At 45.7% G+C, this 25,525-nt stretch overlaps 1 protein-coding gene and 1 pseudogene across 1 annotated transcript; both read left to right on the top strand.

Annotated features, from left to right (window-relative positions):
• The first annotated feature begins 7,239 nt into the window (after nucleotides 1–7,239).
• On the top strand, nucleotides 7,240–13,481 carry LOC104026696 (aldo-keto reductase family 1 member B1-like; annotated as a pseudogene).
• A 4,054-nt stretch (nucleotides 13,482–17,535) lies between these two features.
• LOC104033296 (aldo-keto reductase family 1 member B1) lies at nucleotides 17,536–24,947 on the top strand. Its single transcript, XM_075717222.1, has 10 exons — nucleotides 17,536–17,601; nucleotides 18,181–18,348; nucleotides 19,623–19,739; nucleotides 21,021–21,098; nucleotides 21,751–21,873; nucleotides 22,368–22,468; nucleotides 22,622–22,703; nucleotides 23,226–23,309; nucleotides 24,062–24,144; nucleotides 24,905–24,947. Exons 1-10 carry the CDS (start codon nucleotides 17,536–17,538, stop codon nucleotides 24,945–24,947), a joined length of 945 nt encoding a protein of 314 aa, XP_075573337.1.
• The last annotated feature ends 578 nt before the right edge of the window (nucleotides 24,948–25,525 follow it).

Below are 25,525 nucleotides of genomic sequence, written 5' to 3'. Positions count from 1 at the left end.
CAAAGAAAATACCGTGATGAATCTGCCTTTTTCTTGCCCGTGATAAACAAAGTGCTGCAGACGTCAGACATCAGTAAGAAACCGTCTGGGAAGAGATAATTTAAAAGGGCCTCTGAAAAAGAGAAAGCAGCAGGGTGGTGTCTAGTCAAGGCATGATAAGTTAGAAAACAGACTGGATAGTGCTGATACTAGAGCATGGTAACAGCACGTAAGAATCTGGACAAATATAACCAAAAGGGTAAAATGGGAAAGTCAATGTCATTGCAGAGAATGGGGAGAACAGCAAACACACACAAGGCATATTCAAGTTTGCTTGTACTAATGTCTTTCTATGAAAAGTTAATAGTTCACCTCAAAAAAGCTGCTCTAAAGTTTTTTACTTCCATGTTACAATGAACCCTGGGTTAACTAAGAACTTGGTGATGTGTGCGTGCAGAGCTATCTCTGTCTATATTTATGATGTTTGTTTTCTCACAAACACTCTGCAAATCACAAAGATTTCTCTTGTGCTTCTTATGTTTCTTTCCATGGCATGTGGCTCTCTTCCAGCATACCAGTTTAGAAAACAAGTCTGACTGATGTTTAGTTTGGTTTTGAATAGAGCACAAAAATGAGTTTCCTGTACAAAAAAACTGTCCTATGTGTCATGGTATGTGTCACGGCTTAGGCAGGTGTACTCTTCACTGGGTAAAAAACTGGCTGGGTGGCCGAGCCCAGAGAGTTGTGGTGAATGGAGTTAAATCCAGTTGGTGGCCGATAACGAGCAGTGTTCCCCAGGGCTCGGTACTGGGTCCAGTCTTGTTTAATATCTTTATCAACAATCTGGATGAGGGGATTGAGTGCGCCCTCAGTAAGTTTGCAGATGACACCAAATGGTGTGGGAGTGTCGATCTGCTCGAGGGTAGGATGGCCCTGCGGAGGGACCTGGACAGGCTGGATCAATGGGCCAAGGCCAATTGTATGAGGTTCAACAAGACCAAGTGCCAGGTCCTGCACTTTGGTCACAACAACCCCATTCAATGCTACAGGCTTGGGGAAGAGTGGCCGGAAAGCTGCCCAGCAGAAAAGGACCTGGGGGTGTTGGTCGACAGCCAGCTGAACATGAGCCAGCAGTGTGCCCAGGTGGCCAAGAAGGCCAACAGCATCCTGGCTCGTATCAGGAATAGTGTGGCCAGCAGGAGCAGGGACAGGATTGTCCCCCTGTACTCGGCACTGGTGAGGCTGCGCCTCAAATACTGTGTCCAGTTTTGGGCCCCTCCATACAAGAAGGACATTGAGGTGCTGGAGCGTGTCCAGAGAAGGGCAACAAAGCTGGTGAAGGGTGTGGAGCACAGGCCTTATGAGGAGCAGCTGAGGGAACTGGGGTTGTTTAGTCTGGAGAAGAGGAGGCTGAGGGGAGACCTTCTTGTTCTCTACAACTCCCTGAAAGGAGGTTTTAGTGAGGTGGGTGTTGGTCTCTTCTCCCAAGTAGATAACAATAGGACAAGAGGAAATGGGCTCAAGCTGCGCCAGGGGAGGTTTAGATTGGATATTAGGAGAAATTTCTTTACTGAAAGAGTGCAAGCATTGGAATAGGCTGCCCAGAGAGGTGGTGGAGTCACCATCCCTGGAGGTGTTCAAAAAACATGTAGACGTGGCACTTTGGGACATGGTTTAGTAGGCATGGTGGTGTTGGGTTGAGTTGGACTAGATGATCTTAGAGGTCTTTTCCAACCTTACTGATTCTATTCTAGTTTTACTTTCATTAAAAAGTAATCCAGCCACCAAGCCAGGAACATGAAATTAATTATTACTCTGCCCTTAATTGGTTTAGTGGTAGACTTGGTAGTGTTATGTTAATGGTTGGACTGGATGATCTTAAAGGTCTTTTCCAACCTAAATGGTTCTATGATTCTATGGTTAGATAATATAAAGAGAAGGACTGAGTCACAGTGTTCTACTTTACTGTAACTTCTCAGAATTCAGTGGGGTTGCTCCTGACTTGAAAAAGTAACAAAATCAGGCCTTTCTTTTACAGCGTTGTTTCCCAGGAAACTTTAGGAGTTAAGTTGCTAAATAAATAGCTCTGTATCACAAGTTAATTCATGCTTTCCCCCCCGTTTCTTTAACGAAAAAGGAGCATGAGTGGAAAGGCAGCCAGAACTAATAAATCATGCATAGACAGGGAGCCAGGGTATCCAACTTCCCAGAATTTTTCAAGTCTAATTTTCATCTCACACCTGTTTTGCTCACACATAAATCTGTTCATTTAAACAATTTCATGCCTGATTTCTACTGGTTTTTTGATTCAAAATTAGTCTATTCCTCTCTATTGCCATCAGATCTAGCTGTCCACAGAACAGCCTGGAAAAAACATTTTGCCTGTAATTCAGCATCGCCTTTTTATATTGCAAAAAAGACACTTTTCTGCTTCCCAGAGACACGAGGCACTATCCAACATTTAGCATTTTGAATAGGTCAAGTACTTGTTTAAACATAGAGTACTGCTGTCATTATTCTTCCCTGTGGAAGTCATTATCTGCAATATACCAAATAAGTAACTGAGCCAAGATCAATTCAATGGATCTGTGAGAACAAAACCTGGGCAGTATGGTCCTGCCCTTCTTAAGAAGGCATTTGCAGAAGTAGCGTATATCTGGTAACGAAGTATGTACCTTCTTTTTTCTTTTTTTTGGGGGGGGGCCATTATAACACCTCTAGAAAGATACCATAAAATGAGGCCTGTGCTATCTGACCAAAGTCTCTTGCCCTTCTAAAGATATAGGTGCTCACAAACTTTAGACATGAAGCAGCCACTTTATCTTCTGGTGTATATCTAGTTTATGGGGGCAGCTGGGAACACACACAGAGAAAATTAATTTTCCTGGCTTCTGCAGCAATCCACACCTGGCCACCATCTTCTCGCAGCCCCTCGGGTGATGGGCATGTTCTGGTTACAAGACAAGTGAGAGTCCCCAGACAAAATAATAGCTGGAAGCATCCTGCCAGAACAATTTGCAGCTCATGGCCTCCTCCCTGCATGCCTGAATTACTTCTGGAAATGACAGATGCTGAGAGTGCAGAAGCCCATCTGACCAACCCTACAGCAAACCTGGAGCACACAGTGAAATAACTGTGCAGATCCATGGATTAGTGAAGGACAATAAGCCAAGCTTTTGTGGGAATCACTGGACCTTCCACATCCCCACTAAATATTCATATTGCCCATGGGTCCTCTCATGTGACAGGAGAAAGACCACATGAGGTTCTGCTCCCGTATCCACAAAACCTGAGTAACTCAGTCAGCTAAAACAATCTGGCTCCCCTGTTGTGTACGAGTTCAGGTTATAAAGCAATTTCTATTCAGCTCTAATTGCACAGATTCCACAGTGCTATTTTTCATGTTGTTCCTAATCAAGATGAACTCATTAGTTTTACTGGGTGCTTCATTTTGTTTTGTTTTTCAAACATGAGGAAAATATTTTCAATGCATTTGTGTTTCACAACTGGAAAACATATCCCTTCCTCCACTCTTAAGGCATTTAAAGCACCCCTTTTCTTGTCAAAACTAGACATGGCTGATTGCTGAAACTTGAAATGGAGCATGAAAATATTCTGCCATGAGGACAAGAGCCTCCACTTTGCAAGAAAAATAGCAGACTGTTCTGAAAAGTGATGAGCTTTGGAAAACCTACAGTCTGCATATACGAGAGAGGAAAATCTTGTTCCTGTGATAACCATGCCTACCAACAGAACTGGACAGGAATGTAGGTCTGGGATGGGCAAATTTTCCATTTGTAGATGAGTTGGGTTTGGAGGCTGGCCATGGTGTCCTTCCTATTTAACTTAAGTTGCTTATCCCCTCATTACAAAGCCCATTCTTTCACAGAAACAACTGAGAAGGTATGGTCTTTGTTGATGCTTTGGTACCTGCTCTTTTCACAGGGCTTGACTTAGAGAAAATCAAGCCAAGTACTTGCCGTCTCACATTCATCCACCTCTCCAGTCTATGATCAGAAGGTTTCTTTTTACAAGTTCGAGAAAAGACACTGACACAATTCTGCTTCTGCAGCAACCAGTCCTGGCCTGTGCAAGGAAGTTGCAGTTTAATTAAACCAGTTCAAAAACTGATGCTGTTAAATTAATGCTAAGTCTGTGGGAGGATAGATGTTATTTTGCTGAAGAGTGCTTTCTACTCTTTTAACTGAAAGGGTAAGGAATGGATTTAAGCTAAATCAATATACAACGTAATTCAACTGATATTTGTCCAAAAAAGGCATTTGCATCAACATAATGAAACAGCGCAAGATTTTCATGTAGACAAGACTCACAAGAAAATGTAACCATCTTATACTTCGGGAATACTGTGAACATGCCTTGTTTTGCCCTTGTCTGCTGTCAACACCTCCTCCACTGCCTCCAGGGGTCTGCTCCCAGCTCCCTGACAGTTTTATTAACTATCTCTTCCTGTCTTATTTACCCTCAGGTACCCACTTGTTGGCAAGTTACACCAAACCACCCCATTTGATGTAGCTCTCAAAACTAGCTTTCTGCAGTTCTGAGAAGTTAAAAGGTTCCTCTTCAGGGTAGTTTCAAGCTGATGTTCCAGACCTTCCCTTATTTCCTCTGTTTGTAACAGTAATAGTTACTACAGCTTCAGAGCCAGACTGGCTGGAGTTTCCTCAAAACCCAAAATGTATCGCTTCAGGCTTCTTGTGCGTCCAATGCTGTGGAAATGTCAGAATGTGACTAGTCCTTCTGGGAAGTCCATCTCTCTCCAGAGGGTGACACACAGTGACTGAGCAAAAGTATAAAAAAGACCATAAACCATTTTTAGTAGCTCTGCTTTCTCAGCCTGGCATGATATCCCAGCGCCTGTTCAGTCAGCTTGAGCCCACTGGTTTACACTACAGAGTGGGGAAAGTGCTTGGGAAAAGGTCAGTTCTTACTCTTCTTGCTGTTCTTGGTTCCTTCCCCCAGATGCCAGCACACTCACAAGGCTGGGATGCAGATCCTGAGAAAGGAATCTCTTTTCCCCCATTGCGCCTGAGCCACCACCACGGCTGCACGGTGAGCTGCAGGGGGGGAACAGAGGGGATCTCTGGTGAGGAAGCACTGGAAAAGGTACACAGTGTTGAAATCATGACATCCAGCCACTCTGAGGACATCAGGGCCAATACAGAAAATAGGTTAGACAGAGTTTGATATTAGACCGGCTAAACAAAGAGAGAGCTGACACTGTTGGCAGACATTTTAACAAAAGGCTTGCTCCGATGCTGTTGAATCAATGGCAAATCTCCCAATGGAAGTAGTCGCTGGCAGCAAATGTGTAGTTAACAACCCAACTGTGTACACTGCATACTGCTTCCTACAAGCTGCAGACAGCCCACAATCCCCATTGATTGCTGCACTCAAAAACAAGCTGGAGGTGCTGAGCACATTAGAGTGCTACCAGTTGTAGTAAATCCAACCATTCTAAATTTTAGACAGTCTTTCTGTTTCCCCTGGGATATACAACATGTTGTAAGTAAGTGTCTGGTTAACAGGAGGGAGAAAACAGACTTGATTTCCCACACACACACAACAATGCTTAAAAGTGCAGTTTTGGAACATCTTTGAGAGACAGTGGTGAGTTGAGGCAGGAAAAGCACTCTCATGTATTTCAGTGCAAAAGACAGCAGGGAAAAGGAAATTCTTTTCTGTGCCTTTAATTTAAGGATCAGACAATTCAGAAAGTCGGTATGTTAGTGAAAATTGCTAATTTCCTCTTCAAAACTCAGATTGTATCTTTTGAGTCCCCACCAGAAAATTTTCATGCCTATTTATTTATTACAAATTTAAACCACCTTCATTTTTTTTCTTCTTATCCTTTTTAGGAAAGGAGACAGAGGAAGAGAGATTCCCACCCTCTCATCGTTACAAAATCTAAGGAATGCAATATGCAATTCAATCTGCTGAGAGATTATTGAAGAAATGCAAAAGCAGCATTCACACACAAGTTTAACTCTGCCCCCGTGTGTACAAACATTAAAATACACCCTCCCATCCATTAACCTGGGTCCTGTTCTGGTTTTGTGCAAAAGGATTATTAGTTTATGACACTAATTATATATGACATCCACGATGACCATGTAGCTATAGGACACGTTTTCTCTTCTACACTCATATGTCTCTCTCTGCATTACGAAACCCTCCTTTATGAATGCACTGGCCACTAAAAAACAAGCCATAGAGATATGCCTGTTGCCTGTACTAGTAAAACAAGAAGTAAAAGTGAAAAGAAAAAACAGGCAACTCTGGAATTTTAACAGAGGCTGTTAAGATCAGGAGAAACTGGGGACTTAATTTTACTTCTCACCTTTGCCACGCATGCCATGTGTGAACTTCCCTGTTCTCCCCTGTGCCTCACTTCCCAGCCTGTGGAACGTAGATACCATCACTTGGGGGGGGGGGGGGGCATGAAAAGGAACTATTTCTTCCTCTGTAAACTCACACTGAGGTTTCTCTAGCTGCCTCACTTCATCAGCACACAGGGTCACAAGGCTCCTGGGACCGGCCCAGGCCACCATCACTGTCGTGGGGACACGCTGCTCCAGCCAAAAGGCCCCGGCCCTTCCTCGGCCCATGGCTCACAGCCCACAACCACACGGCCACCAGCGAGGGAACAGCTCCAGGAGCTGAGAGCGAGAGACCTCTGCCTCATGCCCTACCCCAGGACTCCTGTTTATTGACTCATTTCGGGACACCCCCTGGCTTCACTGATGACAAATTGTGGCCCAAAGCATCACTAAATGCAACAGGCTCTCTGGCTGGTCACCGATGGGGTGAACTGCAGCTGGGTGTTGCAACACCCCAGCGCGTATCACAAGCAAGATATGTATGAACAACCCATGGCACGGGGACAGGGTGCTGCAGGAGCTGAACCCTGCACAAGCACAAGCCAGATTAGGGCACAGCTGCCCTCAGTCCTTATCTTTTGATAAGGAACTTCAGCGGGAGAAGAGGTCTGCAGGGCACACCACTGCATGCCCCAGGGGGATGATCACCTCCATGATTTTTAATTGATTTCAGCTTTCACATTAACCTGTGTGAGTTGAGTTTACAGAGAAAAAGCCACAGCCTTGTTTGCTGGATATGGGAGGATCCAGAGCACCGGTGCTGCTCCACCATCTTCCCCTGCCCTGGCCAGCAACCAGTCACTATTAAACCAGCCCAGCAAAAGGCCGCTGCAGTGGGGCTGCCCAGATGGCATGCAGGGCCATGGGGACCTACATGCAGCTGAGCACCGGGGCGAAGATGCCCCTCGTGGGGCTGGGCACCTGGCAGGTAACAGCTGCAGAGAAAAGCACCAGTATTGCAGAGCTCCCTGGCACAAAACTCTGATCCCCCTGGTCCAGCTCTGGAGAGCTGTCCCAGTGTCTGGGGCTCTGCTCTACCTGGCTGTTGGGCTGAACCTGCATGGGAGTGGGGCTACGGAGAAATGGCTGGATACTGGCTTCAAGCCCTGGAGCCCGGCCTCAAGCCCTGGAGCCCATGTTTATGACTGCAAGAAATACTGTTCTTGTGAAGAATAAAAACCCACAGCCAGGGGGGTGGAGGGATTGCTTTCAGTAAGGAGGTTTTCCTATTTTTATTTTGCTAGGATACAGGTATTTAACATGTACTGATTTGAGATTCTTAAGATTTATGCGTTATTTTTAGTCTCCAGCTGGGCAAGTAACAGCTGCAGTGATGGCTGCCATCGATGCTGGGTACTCCCACTTTGATTGTGCCTACATATACCAGAATGAGAAGGAAGTTGGGGAAGGGATCCAGCAGAAAATCAAGGAAGGCATCGTGAAATGAGAGGACCTCTTCATCATCAGTAAGGTAAGGATCTGATGATCTTCCAGCCTGGTAGGGGAATGCTTTGCCTATAGTATTTTCATAGTAGGAAGCTTAAGTACTGGAGACAAACTTTATGCTGTAAGATAAAGCAATTTGTAACATCATTCAAGGCACTCCTGATACAAGCTTACTGCTTCATCCCATTCTGTATGGAGACTTCGGAAGGATACGCTCTGCCGGCAGCCTGCTGTGGTGTGGCACTCTGCTGAGGAGACCCAGAAGTGCTGAGGGATGGATGAGGAGGGGCCATCTGCAGACCAACTGGTGCAAAAGAACAAAGCAGGAGAAGGTAGAGTGGGCCAGGTGGCACCAAGCAAGGCAGAAAACAGTGATGCAGAGGTCTGAGATCGCTTGGTGTCACAGATGGCTGATGGTTCTCTTTCTCTTCGTTACTAAGAAAAACAGGGTATTTAGCTGGATTCTGAAGTTACTTCTTACCCTGGTAAAGGTTGGTGCCAACCACTTCTCTGTGGCTCATCTTATATTTTTTTGGCTTCATCTGATAAATTTTTTACAGGAAATGTACAAATGGTCAAACCTGACAGAAAGCTTTGTTGAGCTAAGCCATCCTCTTCTACACAAGTCTGACCTTGCAATAGGAGTTTTTACTACAGATCTGTGTGATCACATGTACTGCTGCTGCACATACTGCCTTCAGTGTCACAGGCCAGTCCTGCTCGCAGAGCAAGCCCCATCTGAAGAGCACTAGGATGGCCGCATTCCACATCGCCTTCCAAAGGAGACAGGTACTCTCCTCTCAAGAACAGGACAGAAAGATTACAAAAGCTTTAACCCAGGAGGTCATGGTGTGCATTGGCTTTTTGTCTCTAGCTATGGTGCACATTTCATGAAAAAACTCTGGTGAAGGGAGTACGCCAGAAGACTCTTTCTGCCCTGAAGCTGGATTACCTGGATCTCTGCCTCATGCACTGGCCTCTGGGGTTCAAGGTACAGTAACAGCAATGCCCTTGGCTTTCCCTCCTGGGAGAGCTCCTCAAAACTGCCAGTAACACTTGCAGCACTACTGCTCTCCAGTCCAGAAAGACCATGTGTCTGCTGTGTGTACCAGCACTGCTCCCGTGCTGCTCATTCAGCTTTACTCTGGCCACGTGAGCCAGGCGCTTGATCTCTGCCCCTGAGACTGCTGCTTGCACAGCATCCTCTGCCCTTTGATACCAGCCAGGCAGACCTAGCACAAGATCAGGCCTCCCAGCTGCAAGCATAAGCTATGCCACTTTCCCTTTCTTTCACAAATCCAAAGCATGCTCATCTGAAAATTACCCCTTGCAGGAAGGAGGCCTGCGCTTTGCTGCCTGACAGAAATTCTTTCCTCTGCATGTCACAGAATCACAGAGTGAAAGAAAATGCTTCTATTTTCCATTTCTGTCTTTAATCACTGAGTACCTAATAGAGCCCAGATTGAGCTGACCTTGACTGTAGGAGTCTTAGTGTTGTTTCACAGACCTTGGATTTCAAAAGATGAGGGGTTTTGATACCAAACTTTTGCAGACTACATGTACTTCAAAGGATTTATGTCAGTTTGTATATATATGCATATACTCTTAGCCTTTCCTTTCTGCTACACCCAGATCAAAATCTCTATTCTCCCTAATGCTTTTGAGCTCCTCAACTTCATTTCATTCTCTCAATATTATTTTAGTTAGCTTTATGTGGACAAAGTTGTCAAGTGAAACTGCATAATATTGTGGCATCTAGAAAATTCCAATCATTCAAAACACTTTGACCACACTTTCTAGTTGCAGGCTGCTCTAATTTTCCTAATACAGCAACTTAAACAGTGAGCATCCCCATGAGAAATCTGTCAGCAGTGCCTTTTTCAGCAGATGTACTCCAGTATAAATGTGTACATTCACGGGATCAAAGTCAATCCTCCATATACCTTTTTAGAAACAACTGAAGAAGCTATTATTTCTAAACGTGCATAACAGAACAATACATGAAGTGAACTCATGTAAGACTCCAGGATATTGTTCTCTGAGTAAATCACTTTCCTGCATGCATTTTGTGAAGCATCACTTCAATGGGTCTAGCAGAAATAACTCTCTTCATTGGGATAGTAGCTGGCAAAAATGCCATGACCCTGCATGAACTAAGAATAAGAAATAACTGAAGAATTAATAGTTATGATGAGAATTACTTGAGGATTTTCGTGCACTATTAGCTTTAGCTCCTTAAATTCCTGTTTGGTTCTTTTACATAGCTAGCGTCCCAACAGAGATTATTCCAAGCATTATCTCTCTCATTGACAGGCAGGAGACAAGCTGTTTCCCAAAGATGACAAAGGCATGTCTATACCCAGCAACACAGATACTCTACAGACACGGAAGGTATGTTCAGCCATAGTGGAAGAGTCATGCCCTCTGTCCTCATCAGTCTCTTCCATGTTTCCATTACCTTCAGCAGTCACAAAACTGTTGTCTCATGTATGCAAAATTAGTTGGAAGGAACATAAGGCAGTACAAAGTAGCTTTTCATAATGTACATGCTTAGTCATTACCTTGTTATTCCTATTCCCCAAGTGCCTTTATATGAGTGCCTGACTCATAGTCAGCTGCACAATCACTTTCAGTGGAGCTGCAGCCCAGACTGAGGTTAGACAAGGTTCTTTGCTTGACCATAACAACCGTACAATTGTCTTCACCACAGTTCTTGTGCCCTTCTTGAATTGCTCAAATGCATTTTACAGAAATAAAGACATTTTAGGTTGAGATCTTGCCTTCAGAGTGGGGCACTGCCCTCCACTGCTTGCATAATAGTGGGTTACTGAGTGTTGTTGATCTTTTCCTTACGCAACTTGGTGTGAATTTCCACAAACTCAGGGAATGAGAATTTGGGCTTGGATGAGATGGCACTAATGTACCAGTATGTGCTCTTCCCTCAGAGAACTTTGCAACTCTAAATAGTTATTTTGTGCTGCTTGTGACAGGAAACAAGCCACATGAGGAAGAACATCATCTTCATGACCTATCTTGCATACCGGATGATGATTTTGCTCCCTTTGTGTTAGATTATGGAAGAGCTGGTGGATGCTAGTCTGGTAAAAGCAATTGGAATCTCCAGCTTTAACCACAAGCAGATTGAAAGGATCCTGAACAAACCAGGACTGAAGCATAAGCCTGCAAATAACCAGGCAAGCTGCTAAGTGACCACCGGTGAACAGTTTTCAGGGATTATAAAGATCTCATTACAGTTGAATGAGGATATGGAAAAAGGGGTAACAAAGTAGAATATAGCATGTACTCTTAAATCCCACTCTGAATATTTCTGGGTACACAAGGCACTGGGATACTTCCTTTTTTGTCTCACCTTGCTGAAACGTTGTTTACAAATGTTGGAGTATTTCCCTGTGAAACATTCTTTCTGGAAGAATAAAGAATGCAGAGATGTGCTTTGTGAAACCACCGCAGAAAAAACTGTATAAGCACTTTGTATAAAAATGTCTTCAATACTAAGGATGCATATTACCACTGGCAAATTAAGGCAAAAGGCAGCCTCTAATCAGATTAGGAGATAACCCACGGAGCGCGGCAGTATTATAACAGTTCTGCCACTATCAGCCACTGTGCCTTTGTGTTGGCAGATCATATGTCATCCATACCTCACCCAGGAGAAGCTGATCAAGTACTGTCAATCCAAAGGGATTGCTGTGACAGCCTCTTGGCTCTCCTGACAGGCCATGGTAAGATTGTTTTGCAATTTGCAAGGGAGCTGGCACAGATTATGCTTGAAACTTTTGAGACTATGAGTGGACCATTAATCATTTATCTAGATACATATCCCTGTTGCTAGGCTGGATCTTTCTACAGAGGTTCCTCACCACTGATCTTCTTTCTTCTGTGTAAGGCTAAGCCAGAGGATCCTTCCTTTCTGGATGACCCCAAGATCAAATTGATCACAGCCAAGCACAACAAAACCCTAGCACAGGTAGGTAGGTGCCAAACAGTGGCTACTCCTTCCAGTAACACTGCCATTAAGGAAAACAGATGTGAAGAGCAGGTAGAACCTGCATCCACTCCCTATGAACTGTGGCACTCCTCTGATTTTTCCCTAACAATGTAGATTGTTTACTATATGACCTGCAAGATATGCTACTACTATCTCTTTGGCCCTCAGCCAGAAACAGATTCTTGACCCATCTTCAGATGTCACTTCCCCTCTCAAGTCCTCTTGCAGAGAATGAAAGCCTTGCACAGACTGCTGAGAGTCCAGGTGGGAAGAAAAAGAATTGACTGTCCCAAAGCTGGATGGGAAAGGAGGCCTTCCAAGTGGGTCTCTACCACCTCTCTCTTTGCCCTTCAGGAAGAGATACCAAGGCCATAGGGACAGGAATTATTTGAATTGTAGCTCCACAGGAGGGGTTTAGTTCTACTGAAAAACACACTTGATGGCAAACAGATATTGGAACAGGCTCTGCTTCCTCCAGAGCAGGAGCTGTCCTCTCTCTGACTCAGTTTTCTGTTCCTGCAGGTTCTCCTTCGCTTCCAGATCCAGAGAAATGTCACTGCGATTCCCAAGTCTGTCACACCACAGCGCATTGTGGAGAACTTCAAGGTGAGTCGTTAGGAGTGACCTGGATGCTGCCCTTCAGGGATGGCATGCCTTCCGCTGCAGAGCAAGCAGTGATCCTTTCTCACCCTTCCCAAGTCTTCCTCAGGCAACAGGACTGGGCTTTTTCTTTCTTTATGCTTACCTACACTCTACTGAGGGTTGAGGCCTACCTTTGGAAAGGACAGATGAACAGGTCTTATATGACGATTCCTATTCCGTGGCTTGTGCATGAATCAGCAGACACAGCTTGCTTGGAGCCCATACACAGTAACATTCCAGAAAAGTCTTATATAGAATAAGCAATGTTCATAAAATAGATCTTGTGTCCATAAAAGAAGTTGTTCCTCTATCTGTTAATTCAGTGGTCCATGACTGAAAATGGACCCTCCACTGTGGAGCTGCTCTCTAATCTTGTTCTTCTTCACACTGTTTGATTTTTCAGAGAGGTGATTTCCAGCTGTTTCTCTTTTTGGGTATTTGCCTTTGAATTGACTAAAGAGGAGATGGCAGCCCTTCTCAGCTTTAACAGAAACTGGAGGATCTGTGCAATGATCATGTAAGTGACACCGCTTGTTTCCTTCCAACTCTTAAATTTTCAATATTCTTTGCAAGAAATTTTGTGTCACAGCTACTAGGTAGCGTGAAATTCAGTTTAATTAAAACTCATGCCAAGTCAAATTCCAACTGGTTTGTCCCAAAAATACTTTTTCAGGAGAGGGTTTAATATTTTCATTTTAAAAGCAAAACAAAAATGTAAACAAACTACATTTTCATTTTTAATTCAGTTTCAAGGAAACTCTCTGTAACTTGAATTACAAAGAATGGGTTCTAGACGTTCACTTAATCTTTGTATTAAAGAAATGAGGACACATATCTCCACATATTCTTCCTGTAATTACATGATGCAGATCTTCCCTTGGTAGCTCCTCCATGCACCCAATACACCTCTATATAACATCTTCTTCATCCATGAAAATAACATTCCCTCTTTGATTTCTTTCAGGTCCAAAACTCACAAGGACTACCCTTTCCATGCAGAATACTGAAGATGCTCGAAACATGACCGTCACTAGACCTCTGGTGTCTCACGTGCCTCTGCTCTAACTCAGAACTGTCTCTTTATCTGGTTTTCTCACTGTGTCTGCCCTGCACTGCCAGTAAAGACATGGGATGTTTATCTCATGAAATTTATTTGAGTTCTTTTTTTGGAAGAAGGGAAGAATATTGCTCTACAGAACAAAATGTAGGATGTAATAATTTGCTGCTTATTATAAGAGGGGATTACTACTGAACAGCCTGGGCAGAGCTGCTAAGCAGAAAACGGGGAGAGTTTGAACCACCATTCAGTGATTGTCTTCAGTCTTGAATCAGCAGAAACCAGATGTTGACAAACCACAAAAAAAATCCATGCATCCACAATTTCATCAGAAGTGTCCCATATTTTAAATAAAATTAATTTTAAAATGCAAAAACATTATTGGCTTAAAGTCTTCCGTCTAGTGTAGGAAAAACCCAAAACGTTCCTACCCAGGATGCAACAGAGAGGTTGGCTGCAGTCACCTGCATTTCGGGGACACGAACCCTCCCTCGGACAACTAAGCCGCTTGGCCCTTGCCCCTGAGGGCACCAGAGGGCAGCCAGCCCTCAGAGGAGACCCACATTGTCCCCACCAGCCCCCAGCCCCCGAGCTCCGGCCACAGCCCTCAGTGGTGCCAGGTGCCATTTCGGATGCCACACAACCCAGGTGTCTGCCCCCCCCCGTCAGGGATGGCTCAGGCCCTCGGTGCTGCGCCCAAACTGCCTGCACCTTAGGACCTTCTCTCCAAAATGTCCACTTTCGATTCACAAAGATATAGTCCAAGACCATGTGTTTCCCAGCTTCCTGAAGGAAGCAGCCCATAAAGGCCTCAGCAATCTCCAAGCAGAGGTAAGACATCCATCCTGTGAAAAAATACACCATGTTATTGAACCCAGTAAGAGCACAATATTTACTATGGCGTGGGAGCCAAAGATTTGGGGAAGTTCTATCACCCTTCACAACCACCTTCTTTCCCTTGGAAAGCTCCTGCTCAAACACTTGCTCTAACTCGCTGCAGAGCCATCATTGTGGGCACAGTCACACAAATCCATCCAGACATTCCTCGGCTAAGGGCTGCACTTATTGCCCCATCCCACCCATGCCGAAGGGCTGTCCTGCACCCACTTAAAGGGTCTCTCCTCTCATCCCAGGGCACAAACAACCTACTGAAAGAAAGGAGACATCAGAGGGGCTTAGCCACATCACCTTGCTGAATCAGGCTTAGGTGTCAGGGATGAGAAGACAGGAGCTGCCTGCTTATGGCAGACAAATTGACCTGGATCTGCCACAGAGAGTGAGGGTATGTGCTCATAGTTTCATTTCTGGAGTTTTCATTTTAAATACACAGTTTTACCAGCTCATCAGATTAATAGCCAAATACCAGAATTATAAAAGACTAAAATCTTCAACAAAACTCTTGAGATGACACCGAGATGGTGGTGGGACCTCAGAGTATGCTCCTGGCTTGATGTGAACTCAATGCCAGAAAGAGGCCAAGGTCTTAGAATTGGATTAAAACTCTATCCTCCTGTCCGCATTCCTGCCTTACCAAGCATCTGGAAGTTAAACTGATGCACACCATTTAACAAGACAAACATCCTGTTTCAGTATACTTCTTTCCCAAATCATCTGATCATGATCATACAATCACCTGACAACCCTAGCCATGCCTTCAGGACAGAGAAAGACCTGACAGCTCCCGTGTCTTAGCATGATCTGGGAAAAGTCTCACACCAGCAGGCACAAACAGCAAAGCAAAATGCAAACCTTCTGCCTAAAATCCTCTGTTAAAAGAACAAGACATCTCTCATTCAAGAAACCATTGGGGAAAACCAAGCACCCACCTTCACAGGAGAACACCAGTTCCCAGAGGAAGCAACACAGAAATCTCAGAAGAAAATGAGAGGAAGGACAAATTGCATTTCTCAGACGTGCTCTCCACCAAGTCTCGTTTTCTGTCATCGCACACCCTACCCAGCTCCTTGCCACAGGAACGCAAGGCTTTGAAACCTCTCCCCAAAGACACACTCAGAAGAATGGGAAAAAACACTGCAGGGTTCTGCCCTTTTTTATAGGAGATCCCATCGTAACTGGCCAAACAGCCGGGCTTTGCAAGCTTTCATAGACTTGCAGACTACTCTCTGATGGCACCAGTTCACCTTGGTACCATTCCAGTATAAAAGCTGATCGATTCTGGCAGTTCCTACACCAAGACTTGAAACCCACTCACCATTGATTGTTTCTGCATGTGACACTGCTAACATTAATAAATCGCCAGCACAGCAGCACAAGCTTGAGTCCCTTGGGAATACAAAGGAGAGCAGGGGCAAACTGGTGCTTCAGCTGGTCTTTAGACTCACTTGAGAAAATACCTTGCAGTCAAGGCAAAATGTGTCATTTTGCATTATTCACAGACTTCTGTGAACAACAAACCAGCCCCCAAGAAGCTGAGCACACTCCGAGCAGATCTATAGAGAAGGAATCCCAAAAATGGACGAAAGATAATCCCCATGTTGTATAACTGTTACATGGTTCAACTGAAACACCACATCCTGCTGAGGACAGCCAATGGCACTGATAAAAACCAGGAGGAAAAGTAAAGAGAAAAACTAATTATCTTGTCTGCCTTCAGTTAGATGAAGCAAAAAGGGCCTGGGCATCTGCTGTGGGAGAGGCAGCCGAAGAAAAATGCATGATTATACATACTCCCAACTTAATGCTTGTACCTGAATCAATTCTCCAAGTATAAGCGAAGAGCAAAGCCTCCCAAGCAGCCCTAACCTACCATTACGGAGTACTTACAGGATCCTGCTGATAAATCATGTTTTTTTCACTGCACTGTGACCACCTCATCAGTACAGCATATTCCACCTCTCCAAAATTTCAGTTTCTAATGTGAAATTAAAGGTCAGCTACCATTTTTTTCTACACTTGTGTATTTTATTTTGAAATATGGTCTACATCTCCCTAAAGACAGAGGGACAATGTGATCATTGTGACATTCACTGAAAACTCACTGCTCTTCTGCAGCTTTGAAAACATACGAAAAAATACTTTATCCCAACATTTAAAATGAAGTGGTTTATAGTCACTACTTCCTAAATTACTCATAAGCTCTCTTACCCCGAAGTGAAAGCTGCATTTGCCCCATCTGGAGAGGAGAAGAGGGTGCTCCCCGTTCTCACAAGGCAGCCGCACTGAGGTTTCTCTAGCTGCCTCACTTCATCAGCACACAGGGTCACAAGGCTCCTGGGACCGGCCCAGGCCACCATCACTGTCGTGGGGACACGCTGCTCCAGCCAAAAGGCCCCGGCCCTTCCTCGGCCCATGGCTCACAGCCCACAGCCACACGGCCACCAGCGAGGGAGCAGCTCCGTGAGCTGAGAGCGAGAGACCTCTGCCTCATGCCCTACCCCAGGACTCCTGTTTATTGACTCATTTCGGGACACCCCCTGGCTTCACTGATGACAAATTGTGGCCCAAAGCGTCACGAAATGCAACAGGCTCTCCGGCTGGTCACCGATGGGGTGAACTGCAGCTGGGTGTTGCAACACCCCAGCGCCTATCGCCAGCGAGGTACGGCTGCCCCGGCCGCGGCCACCCGCCGCGGGTGCCCTACACCAGGCCTCAGCAGACGGGCCCGCCTGACAGGGGCCTCGGCCCCGGTGGGAGAGGCCGCTCTCGGAGGAAGAGCGGCCCGGCCGCGGCGGGAGGCAGGGGAGCGCCGCGGGGCGCCCCCGGACACCCCCCACACGCAGGTAGTTCCGCCCCATGTCCCCTACCGTAGCAAGGGGCCGGGACCCCCATTGGATGCCCCGCTCTGCTGCTGATTGGGCGGCGCTGCCATCGGGGCAGGACTTGAGCGGTGATTGGCTGCTAAGGAGGGAAGGCCGAGCGCTACCACCCGCCGGGATGGGCGGGGGGGCACCACCCCCGGGAAGGGCGGGCCCGGCAGCCCCGGGGCGGGCCCGGCCGCTGTTAAAGCGCTCGGCGGGTGGCTTGTTCCCTTCGTGAGCGGGGCTATGGCGGCGTACGTGCGGCTGGGTGCCGCTGCCAAGATGCCCCTCCTGGGGCTGGGCACATGGAAGGTAACGGCGGCGAGCCCTCCCGCAGCGGCGCCCGGGGCCGCCGCCATGCGGCGGCCTTTCCCTTCCGGGGAGGGCGCAGCGCTGCCGGCGCCGCCGACATCCCGGCCGGGGTTCCCCGCTCGGTACGGCGGTGCCGCTGCGGCTTTGGGCACCGAGGGTCCCTCGCTGCCCCCTCGCAGCAGCCCGAGCCCCTGTGCCGCTGCAGGGCTGTGCCCAGGGACGGGGTCACCGGGGCCTGGGCTGAGGCCCCTCCACTGGGTTAAGCCCCTCCTGAAGCTGCCGGGGGCTTCTCCTCCGGGAAGCGGTGTGGGGAAGCGAGGAGGCCTTGGCCCGGCCCTGGTGTGGGGGCCTCAGCTCTGCAAAGGCTCTCTAGAGCCCTGCCTGGGAGTGGGGTGACAGGAGTGGCTGGAGGCTGGCTTCCAGCTCAGGAGCTGGTGCTTGAGATGTGTACAGACCCAACAAAGCTTTATGGAAAAGCTCCTCTTAAAGTCCCTTTGTGTTTTTATCTACCCTCTAGCTCCCTATGGAGCAGCATGTGAGAATCCCACATCAAGATATATCATACCCTCTTCCCTTCAGTCCCCACCAGGTAAGGTGGAAGCAGCGGTGATGGCTGCTATCGATGCTGGGTACCGCCACTTTGACTGTGCCTACGTGTACCAGAATGAGAAGGAAGTTGGGGAGGGGATCCAGCAGAAAATCAAGGACGGTGTTGTGAATCGAGAGGACCTCTTCATTGTTAGTAAGGTAAAAATCAGATAGTCTTTGATCATGGACAGACCTGCTTTACCTGTGATGTTTTTACAGTAGGAACCTAAAGTAGTTTTATGCTGTAGCATTGGCAAAACTTGTAATGTAAATGAGATCACTCCTGATAGGACTTTCTTCTTTTACCCCATTAGCACAGTGATACTGTTTGATTCTTTCCTGTCTATTGATAGTGATTTTTATTGTTGTAGCCATTGGATAGGAAGAGTTCCCTGAGTTTTGAGCAGGGAGAAGAATCACCCTTACCCTAACTGTCTGGTGGCAGCTTTCTTTTCCAGTCAATCCAATAACACTGAGGGAACTCAGGACTGTGATTTCTCCTCAAAATCTACTGAGAACTTGAGTGCCACAGCCCTGCTGTTGATTGGCACTCTGAGGAGATCCAGAAGTGCAGGGGATGGATAAGGAGGAACCTGGTCCTGCATCTCATAGCTCTCCTGGAGCAGAGAGGCCACCTGCAGAGTACTGGTGCAGAAGAAGGAAGCAGAAAAAGGCAGAGTGGGCCAGGTAGCACCAAGCAAGGTAGAAACCAGTGATGCAGAGGTCTGAGATTGCTTGGTGTCATGGACTGACACAGGGCAGAAACAGCTTGGTAACAGCACCTCACTGACTGCTAAAGCACAGCAGAGGAGAAAAGCCTGGCAGTGGCTGGTGCTTGTTCCAGCACCTGGGCTTGCAGACTCTGCTGTGTGAGTAAGATGAGGTTCTGGACACCTCGCGACAGTGTAATCTGCTCAGCATGTGTCCCAAGGAAGGTGTGGTTGGAGGTTCTCTTTCTGTTGGTTACTAAGGAAAACAGGATATTTAGCTGGATTCTGAAGTTACTTCTTACCTTGGTAAAGGTTGGTGCCAACCACTTCTCTGTGGCTTTTTTGTATTTTCTTGGCTTTGCCTGTTAAATTCAATGCAGGAGTTTTATGCATGCTCAGCAATGAAAAATGTATGTCTTCATTTAAAAGCCACCTATCGCAAAGGCAGACCCTGTGCAAAAGCGGGTAGCACAAATGATGTCTTAACTAATGGAACCAGAGGACTTTATTATGATCCTGCTTAAACACATGTGCTGCCACTGCACATAGTGCCCTCAGTATCACAGGCCAGTCCTGCTCACAGAGCAAGCCCCATCTGAAGAGCACTAGGATGGCCGCATTCCACATCGCCTTCCAAAGGAGATGGAGCATTTCTGTCCTGTATAGGACAGTACCCGAGAGCTTTAACCCAGGAGGTCACTGTGCCTTGTTTTTTGTCTCTAGCTGTGGTGCACGTTTCATGACAAACCTCTGGTGAAGGGAGCGTGCCGGAAGACTCTTGCTGACCTGAAACTGGATTACCTGGATCTCTACCTCATGCACTGGCCTTTTGGTTTGAAGGTACAGTAGTGGCAATGCCCTTGGCTTTGTTTCTTGTGACTGCTGGTTTTGGGGAGCTATATGGCTTTACAGCCCAACAATTGCTCTGGCTGGGAAAGACAATCAGGTGTCTATGTGTACCAGTACTGCTCTGGTGCTCAGCTTTACTCTGGCTGTGTGAGGCAGGCTCTTGATCTCTGCCCCTGCCTGGGACTGTTGCTCAGCTACCCCTCTGATCCTGGGAATGATGGTCTGAAAACTAGGGGCAGGTCTCCCAGGTGCAAGCATAAGATAGGCTGCTCTCCCTTTTTCTTATGACTCAGTGTATTCTTATCTCAAAATTACCCCTTGCAGGAAGGAGGGCTGCACTTTGCTGCCTGTCAGAAACTTTCCTCTGTGTGTTACAGAATCACAGAGCAAGAGAAAGTATTTCTGTTTTACATTTCTCTCTTTAATCACCAAGTCCATGATACAGTACAGATTGAGCAGACCTTGCCCGTAGGAGCCTTAGTGTTGTTCCACTGAGAGAGGAATTCAAAAGGTGAGACTTCTTGGGGGCCTAAACTCTTTCACAGATTAGTGAAGGAGCTGATGTCTCAGGTTGACTATTTCTAGTCTTAGCATTTCTTTCCTGCTACAGTCTGATCAGTCTCCATCCTACCTGTTGCTTTTGCAATGCTCATCTTTATTTCATACTCTATTTTAGCTTTATGGTAACAAAGCCATGAAAGTGAAACTGTCATGGTGACAGTAGTAAACAGCTGTTAAACACAGTTCAGTCTTAGTGTCTTTTCATAACTTGTACACAAAGGCTCTTCTAATTTTCATAATATTAGCAGCTTTATACTGAGCTTTGTTGTGGAAGAACTGTCACTGCACATAATACCTCTTTTCAGCAGATCTGGTGTTGTATGGACCAAAGCTACATGTTCCCAGTACCTAAGTCCCCTGATGCCCTTCTGGAAAAAGAACAAAACGGTTCTTCCTAAGTAGTACAAAAAAACAATACATGAAGTGAACATGTATGAGACTGGAGGCTATAGTTCTGAGTGGTTTGTTTCCCTGTAGGTGTTTGGGTGAGCCATCACTTTGAGGGATCCAGCAGAAAACCTGTCTTTATGGGAACGGTCACTGGCAAAGATGCCTTCAGTTCCTCCCACTCCTCAGGAAGGGATGACTGAACGTAGACAAGAATTAGTGTTCTTGCCTGCGCTAGAAGTTTAAACTATCATGGTTGTGAGCTCTCATGGTCTTGAGCAAACTTCTCGACAGGTTTTCAAGCATTTTCTTTCTCACTGACAGGAAGGAGAGGAGCTGTTTCCCACAGATGACAAAGGCATGTCCATACCCAGCAACACAGATATCCTACACACATGGGAGGTAAGTTCAGCCACAGTGGGAGAACCATGTCTTCTGTCCTCAGCCGTAGTGTTAGTTTTGGCAGTCGCAGAAAGGCTCATGCATGTTTGCAGAATTAGTTGGAAAGAATTCACAAAAGTATGTAGTAGCTCTTAAAAATGTGCATGCTTAGTCAAGCTATTACTCCTATTCACTGTGAATTAGCATCTCGAGTCACTGAGCTGTACAGTCACTTTCAGTGGAGCTGCAGACCAGACTGAGGTTAGAAAAAGTTATTTACTTGACCATAACTGTATGATCTTTCTTCATCACAGTTCTCATGCAGTTCTTGAACTGCTCAAACAGATTTTGCAGAAGTAGACATTTAGGTTGTAATCCTGCCATCCTCGGAGGGCATAGCCCTCCAGTGCTGTGACAACAGTAGACTTACACAAGGAAAATCAGAACTCTAACTTGGTGAATTTCAGTCTTGGCAATGATTTTGGGCTAGGGTGTGATGGAAAACATGGCACAGATACTACCAGTACTCACTTTTCCTATTGAGAATCAAAAACTTGGCAATTCCAAACAGTTATTATGTGCTTCCCATGAAGGGAAACAAGACGCATCAGGAAGAATGTATTTGGGTCATGTCTTGTACACTGTATGCTGACTTTGCTCCCCTTTGTGTGAGGCCATGGAAGAGCTGGTGGATGCTGGTCTGGTAAAAGCCATTGGTATCTCCAACTTTAACCGTGAGCAGACTGAAAGAATCTTAAACAAGGTGGGACTGAAGCACAAGCCTGTAAATAACCAGGTAAGCTGCTAAGTGACTGCAGGTGAATAGTTTCTAGGGATTATACAGATCTCATTGCTGTTGAATGAGGAGATGGAAAAGGGAGAACAAAGTGGACACAGCGTGTACTCTAAATCCTGCTCTGTGGATATTTCCCAATACAAAAAGGACTGGAATATTTCCTTTTTGTCTCACCTTGTTGAACTGCTGTTTACAAATTCTGGAGTATTTCCCTATGAAGCATTCTCTCTGGAGGGATAAAGAATCTAGACATGAGCTATCATTCTGACTCTAATCAATTACTTTTATAAAGCCTCTCAGAACAAAATATCAAAAGCAGATAAGGACTTAATATAGAAGTTGGTGCCCTATAGAAGTATAGTCTTATATTGTCACACAGACCACATGCAGGGTAAGATGAAGGCAGCCTGTAATTAGGATTCAGAAAAAATCTCTGGAGCATGGGAACACTAGAGTAGTTCTACAACTATCAGTCTCTACTCTTGTGTTGATAGATCGAGTGTCATCCATACCTTACCCAGGAGAAGCTTATCAACTACTGCCAATCCAAAGGGATCACTGTGACAGCATACTGTCCCCTTGGACGACCTGACAGGTAATTTCCAAGTTGGTTAGTGTGGTTTAAGTTTGAAGTGTTCAGACTAATTGAATGAGTAATGGTGCAGGTGTATTTTTTTAAATTACTCATGCTAGGCAGAATCTTTCTGGAATGATTCTTCACCACTTCTTCCTTTTTGTCTCTGTGTAGGACTAAGCCAGAGGATCATTCCCTTCTGGATGACCCCAAAATCAAAGAGATCGCAGCCAAGCACAACAAAACACCAGCACAGGTACATATGTGCTGGAGAGTGGGTACCCTTCCAGTAACACAGCCATTAAGGAAGCTACATCAGGAGAGAGGGTACAGCCTCCATCAGTGTTCCCTGTGAACTGTGGTGCTCTTTTCTGGTGTTAACAAGCAATGCAGGTTGCGTACTGTGCGGCCTACAATATATGCTACTATCTCTTTGGCCCTCAGCCAGAAACAGATTCTTGATCCATCTTCAGATGTCACTTCCCCTCTTGAGTCCTCTTGCAGAGAATGAAAGCCTTGCACAGACTGCTGAGAGTCCAGGTGGGAAGAAGAGGAATTGACTGTACCAAAGCTGGATGGGAAAGGAGGCCTTCCAAGCGGGCCTCCACCACTTCCCTCTTTGCTCTCCAGGAAGTGCTACCTAGGCCACAGAAACAGGAATGATTTGAAATGCAGCTCTGCAGAAGCAGGTGTAGCTTAGGGAAAACAGCTGTTGGAACAGGCTCTGCTTCCTCCAGAGCAGCTGTCCTCTCTCTGACTCAGTTTTCTGTTCCTGCAGGTTCTCCTTCGCTTCCAGATCCAGAGAAATGTCATTGCGATTCCGAAGTCTGTCACACCACAGCGCATTGTGGAGAACTTCAAGGTGAGTCGTTAGGAGTGACCTGGGTGCTGCCTTCCAGGGATGGCATGCCTTCCCCTGCAGAGCAAGCAGCGATCCTTTCTCACCCTTCCCATGTCCTCCTCGGGCAAGAGGACTGAGGTTTTTCTCTCTGTCTGGAAACTAGGGCTACAATGAAAACTGCAGCTGGAGAAAAGATAGACAGAGCTCTTGGAAACAGTATGCTGATAAGGTTATCAGTCACCTTCCATAGTGTCTCCTATTCTGTGATTTGTGGATGAAGTGGTGGGCAGGGATTGCTTGGAGCCCAAGTGCAATAATGTTCCTCTATAGAGTAAGCAATGTTAAGGGAAGAGTCCTGGTGTCAATAAACCATATTGCTCCTCTGACTGTTAAGTCAGGGGTTTTTTTCCTGATATTGGACATGAAGATTTCAGAAGTAACATAGCTGGATTTATTGAAATATGAAAGTCTTCCAGATGTTTCTTTGGAACTGGAGAGAAATGCATCTTCTGCAAACAGAGGCATTCTGCAACACTAAGTGCTCACCAGACATCTTAGAAGAGCTGGCATGTGTAACTGCAACTGGCAGTCATTTTTGGTTTTTGTCCCTCTGTCAGTAGAATCTCAAAAATCTGAAGATGCTACTTTCCCTGTCTCATGAAGCCATCATTTCTAACCAGCACCCTTTCTGATGTGAACTTGTTCTTTAATCTTGTGAACCTTGCTTCTGATTTGATTTGTTCAAAGAGGTGATTTCCAGCTGTTTCTCTTAGGTGTTTGACTTTGAATTGACTAAAGAGGAGATGGCAGCCCTTCTCAGCTTAAACAGAAACTGGAGGATCTGTGCAATGATCATGTAAGTGATACTGCTTGTTTCCTTCCAACTCTTGCATTTTCCAATAATCTTTATTCTGATCTCACAGGTACTGGTATAGCTATTTAAATTGGGTATATTTTGAAATCTGAAATCATTTTGGGGATGAAGCATCTGTTGTTTAACATGTTAGTGGAGTTACATTTTCACTTTATAGACTAAGGGATGTGAGTATAGGTCATACTATTTATTCATTGTGAATCCTTTCTCCAGGAAACTTTGTATGTCTGGAATTCCAAAAGGAGGGTTCCAGCTGATAAATTTGGCATGTCCATAATGCAGAAATGAGCATTAGGCAGTCTTAAACTTACGGTAACTTTGTTCTGTGAGTTGTTATAAACTGATGTCAGCTCTTACATAGGTGTTTGGGGGAGGGAATGACCATCTGAAGTGCAGTATGAAGAATGACTGCTTGCAGATGTGCACCTTGGAAGCTGATAGCAAGACAAGAAGTCTTGGCTGAAAGGCCACAGAAACTGCTGTTTTCTCTGTAAGCAGTGTGAACTTTAACTCTTTATCTAGAAAGTACCTTGGTCCCACCACTGTTCAGTGTCTGAATAACAGGAGAAGACTTGAACTTGTTGGTCATGTATGCCACTTCCATACTAAGTCATCTCTTAAATTCGTTCTGCAGTTACACAATTCAGAGCCTCCCTTGAAGGATCCTCCATACACCCGCTGTAGTTCTATATAGCATTTATTTCAGCCTTGAGAGTTATCTTTCCTCTTTGGTTTCTTCCAGGTGCAAAAATCACAAGGAGTACCCTTTCAATGCAGAATACTGAAGATAGTTTTATCCTGCCCTCCTGCAGGCCTCTGGGGTCTAATAAGCTTCTACTGTTGCCTAGAGCGGTCCACTACGTAGCTTGCACCCTGTATCTCTCCTGCCAGCAAAGGCATACTATATGTATTCAGTGACTTTGGGTTTTTCTTCTTTGGTGGAAGGAAATGGCAAAATTGTTCAAAAGAACAAAATGTGGGCTGTAATAATTCTCTACTCATTAGACGAGTGTCTCTGCATGGCTGAAATAGCAAAGCAGAAAACACAAAGAATGAGCTAGCAACTGATTTTTTTTTTCCTGTCTGCATCAACACCACTTAAGGCTGCAGGGTAAGGATATGTGAGCACAGAAGATAGATCCATCCTGAAAGAATGAACTACATAATCACTGCCTGAAGGCAAGACAACAATTAACTTCACTTCTAGAGCACAGCCCAAAGTTTTCTGGGAAAGAAGAATAAACAGAGAAAAATGTCCAGACCTACAGATGCATACCAACTCATACTGGGCCTTATTTCAGTTGCATTCTTTTACAGGCTGAAACTGGGTGGAGATTAGTGTTCAATTTTATTCTTACCCAAA

The sequence above is a fragment of the Pelecanus crispus genome, chromosome 1 (assembly GCF_030463565.1).
Source record: "Pelecanus crispus isolate bPelCri1 chromosome 1, bPelCri1.pri, whole genome shotgun sequence".
Classification (NCBI taxonomy): domain Eukaryota; kingdom Metazoa; phylum Chordata; class Aves; order Pelecaniformes; family Pelecanidae; genus Pelecanus; species Pelecanus crispus.
This window is presented reverse-complemented; position numbering and strand designations above follow the sequence as displayed.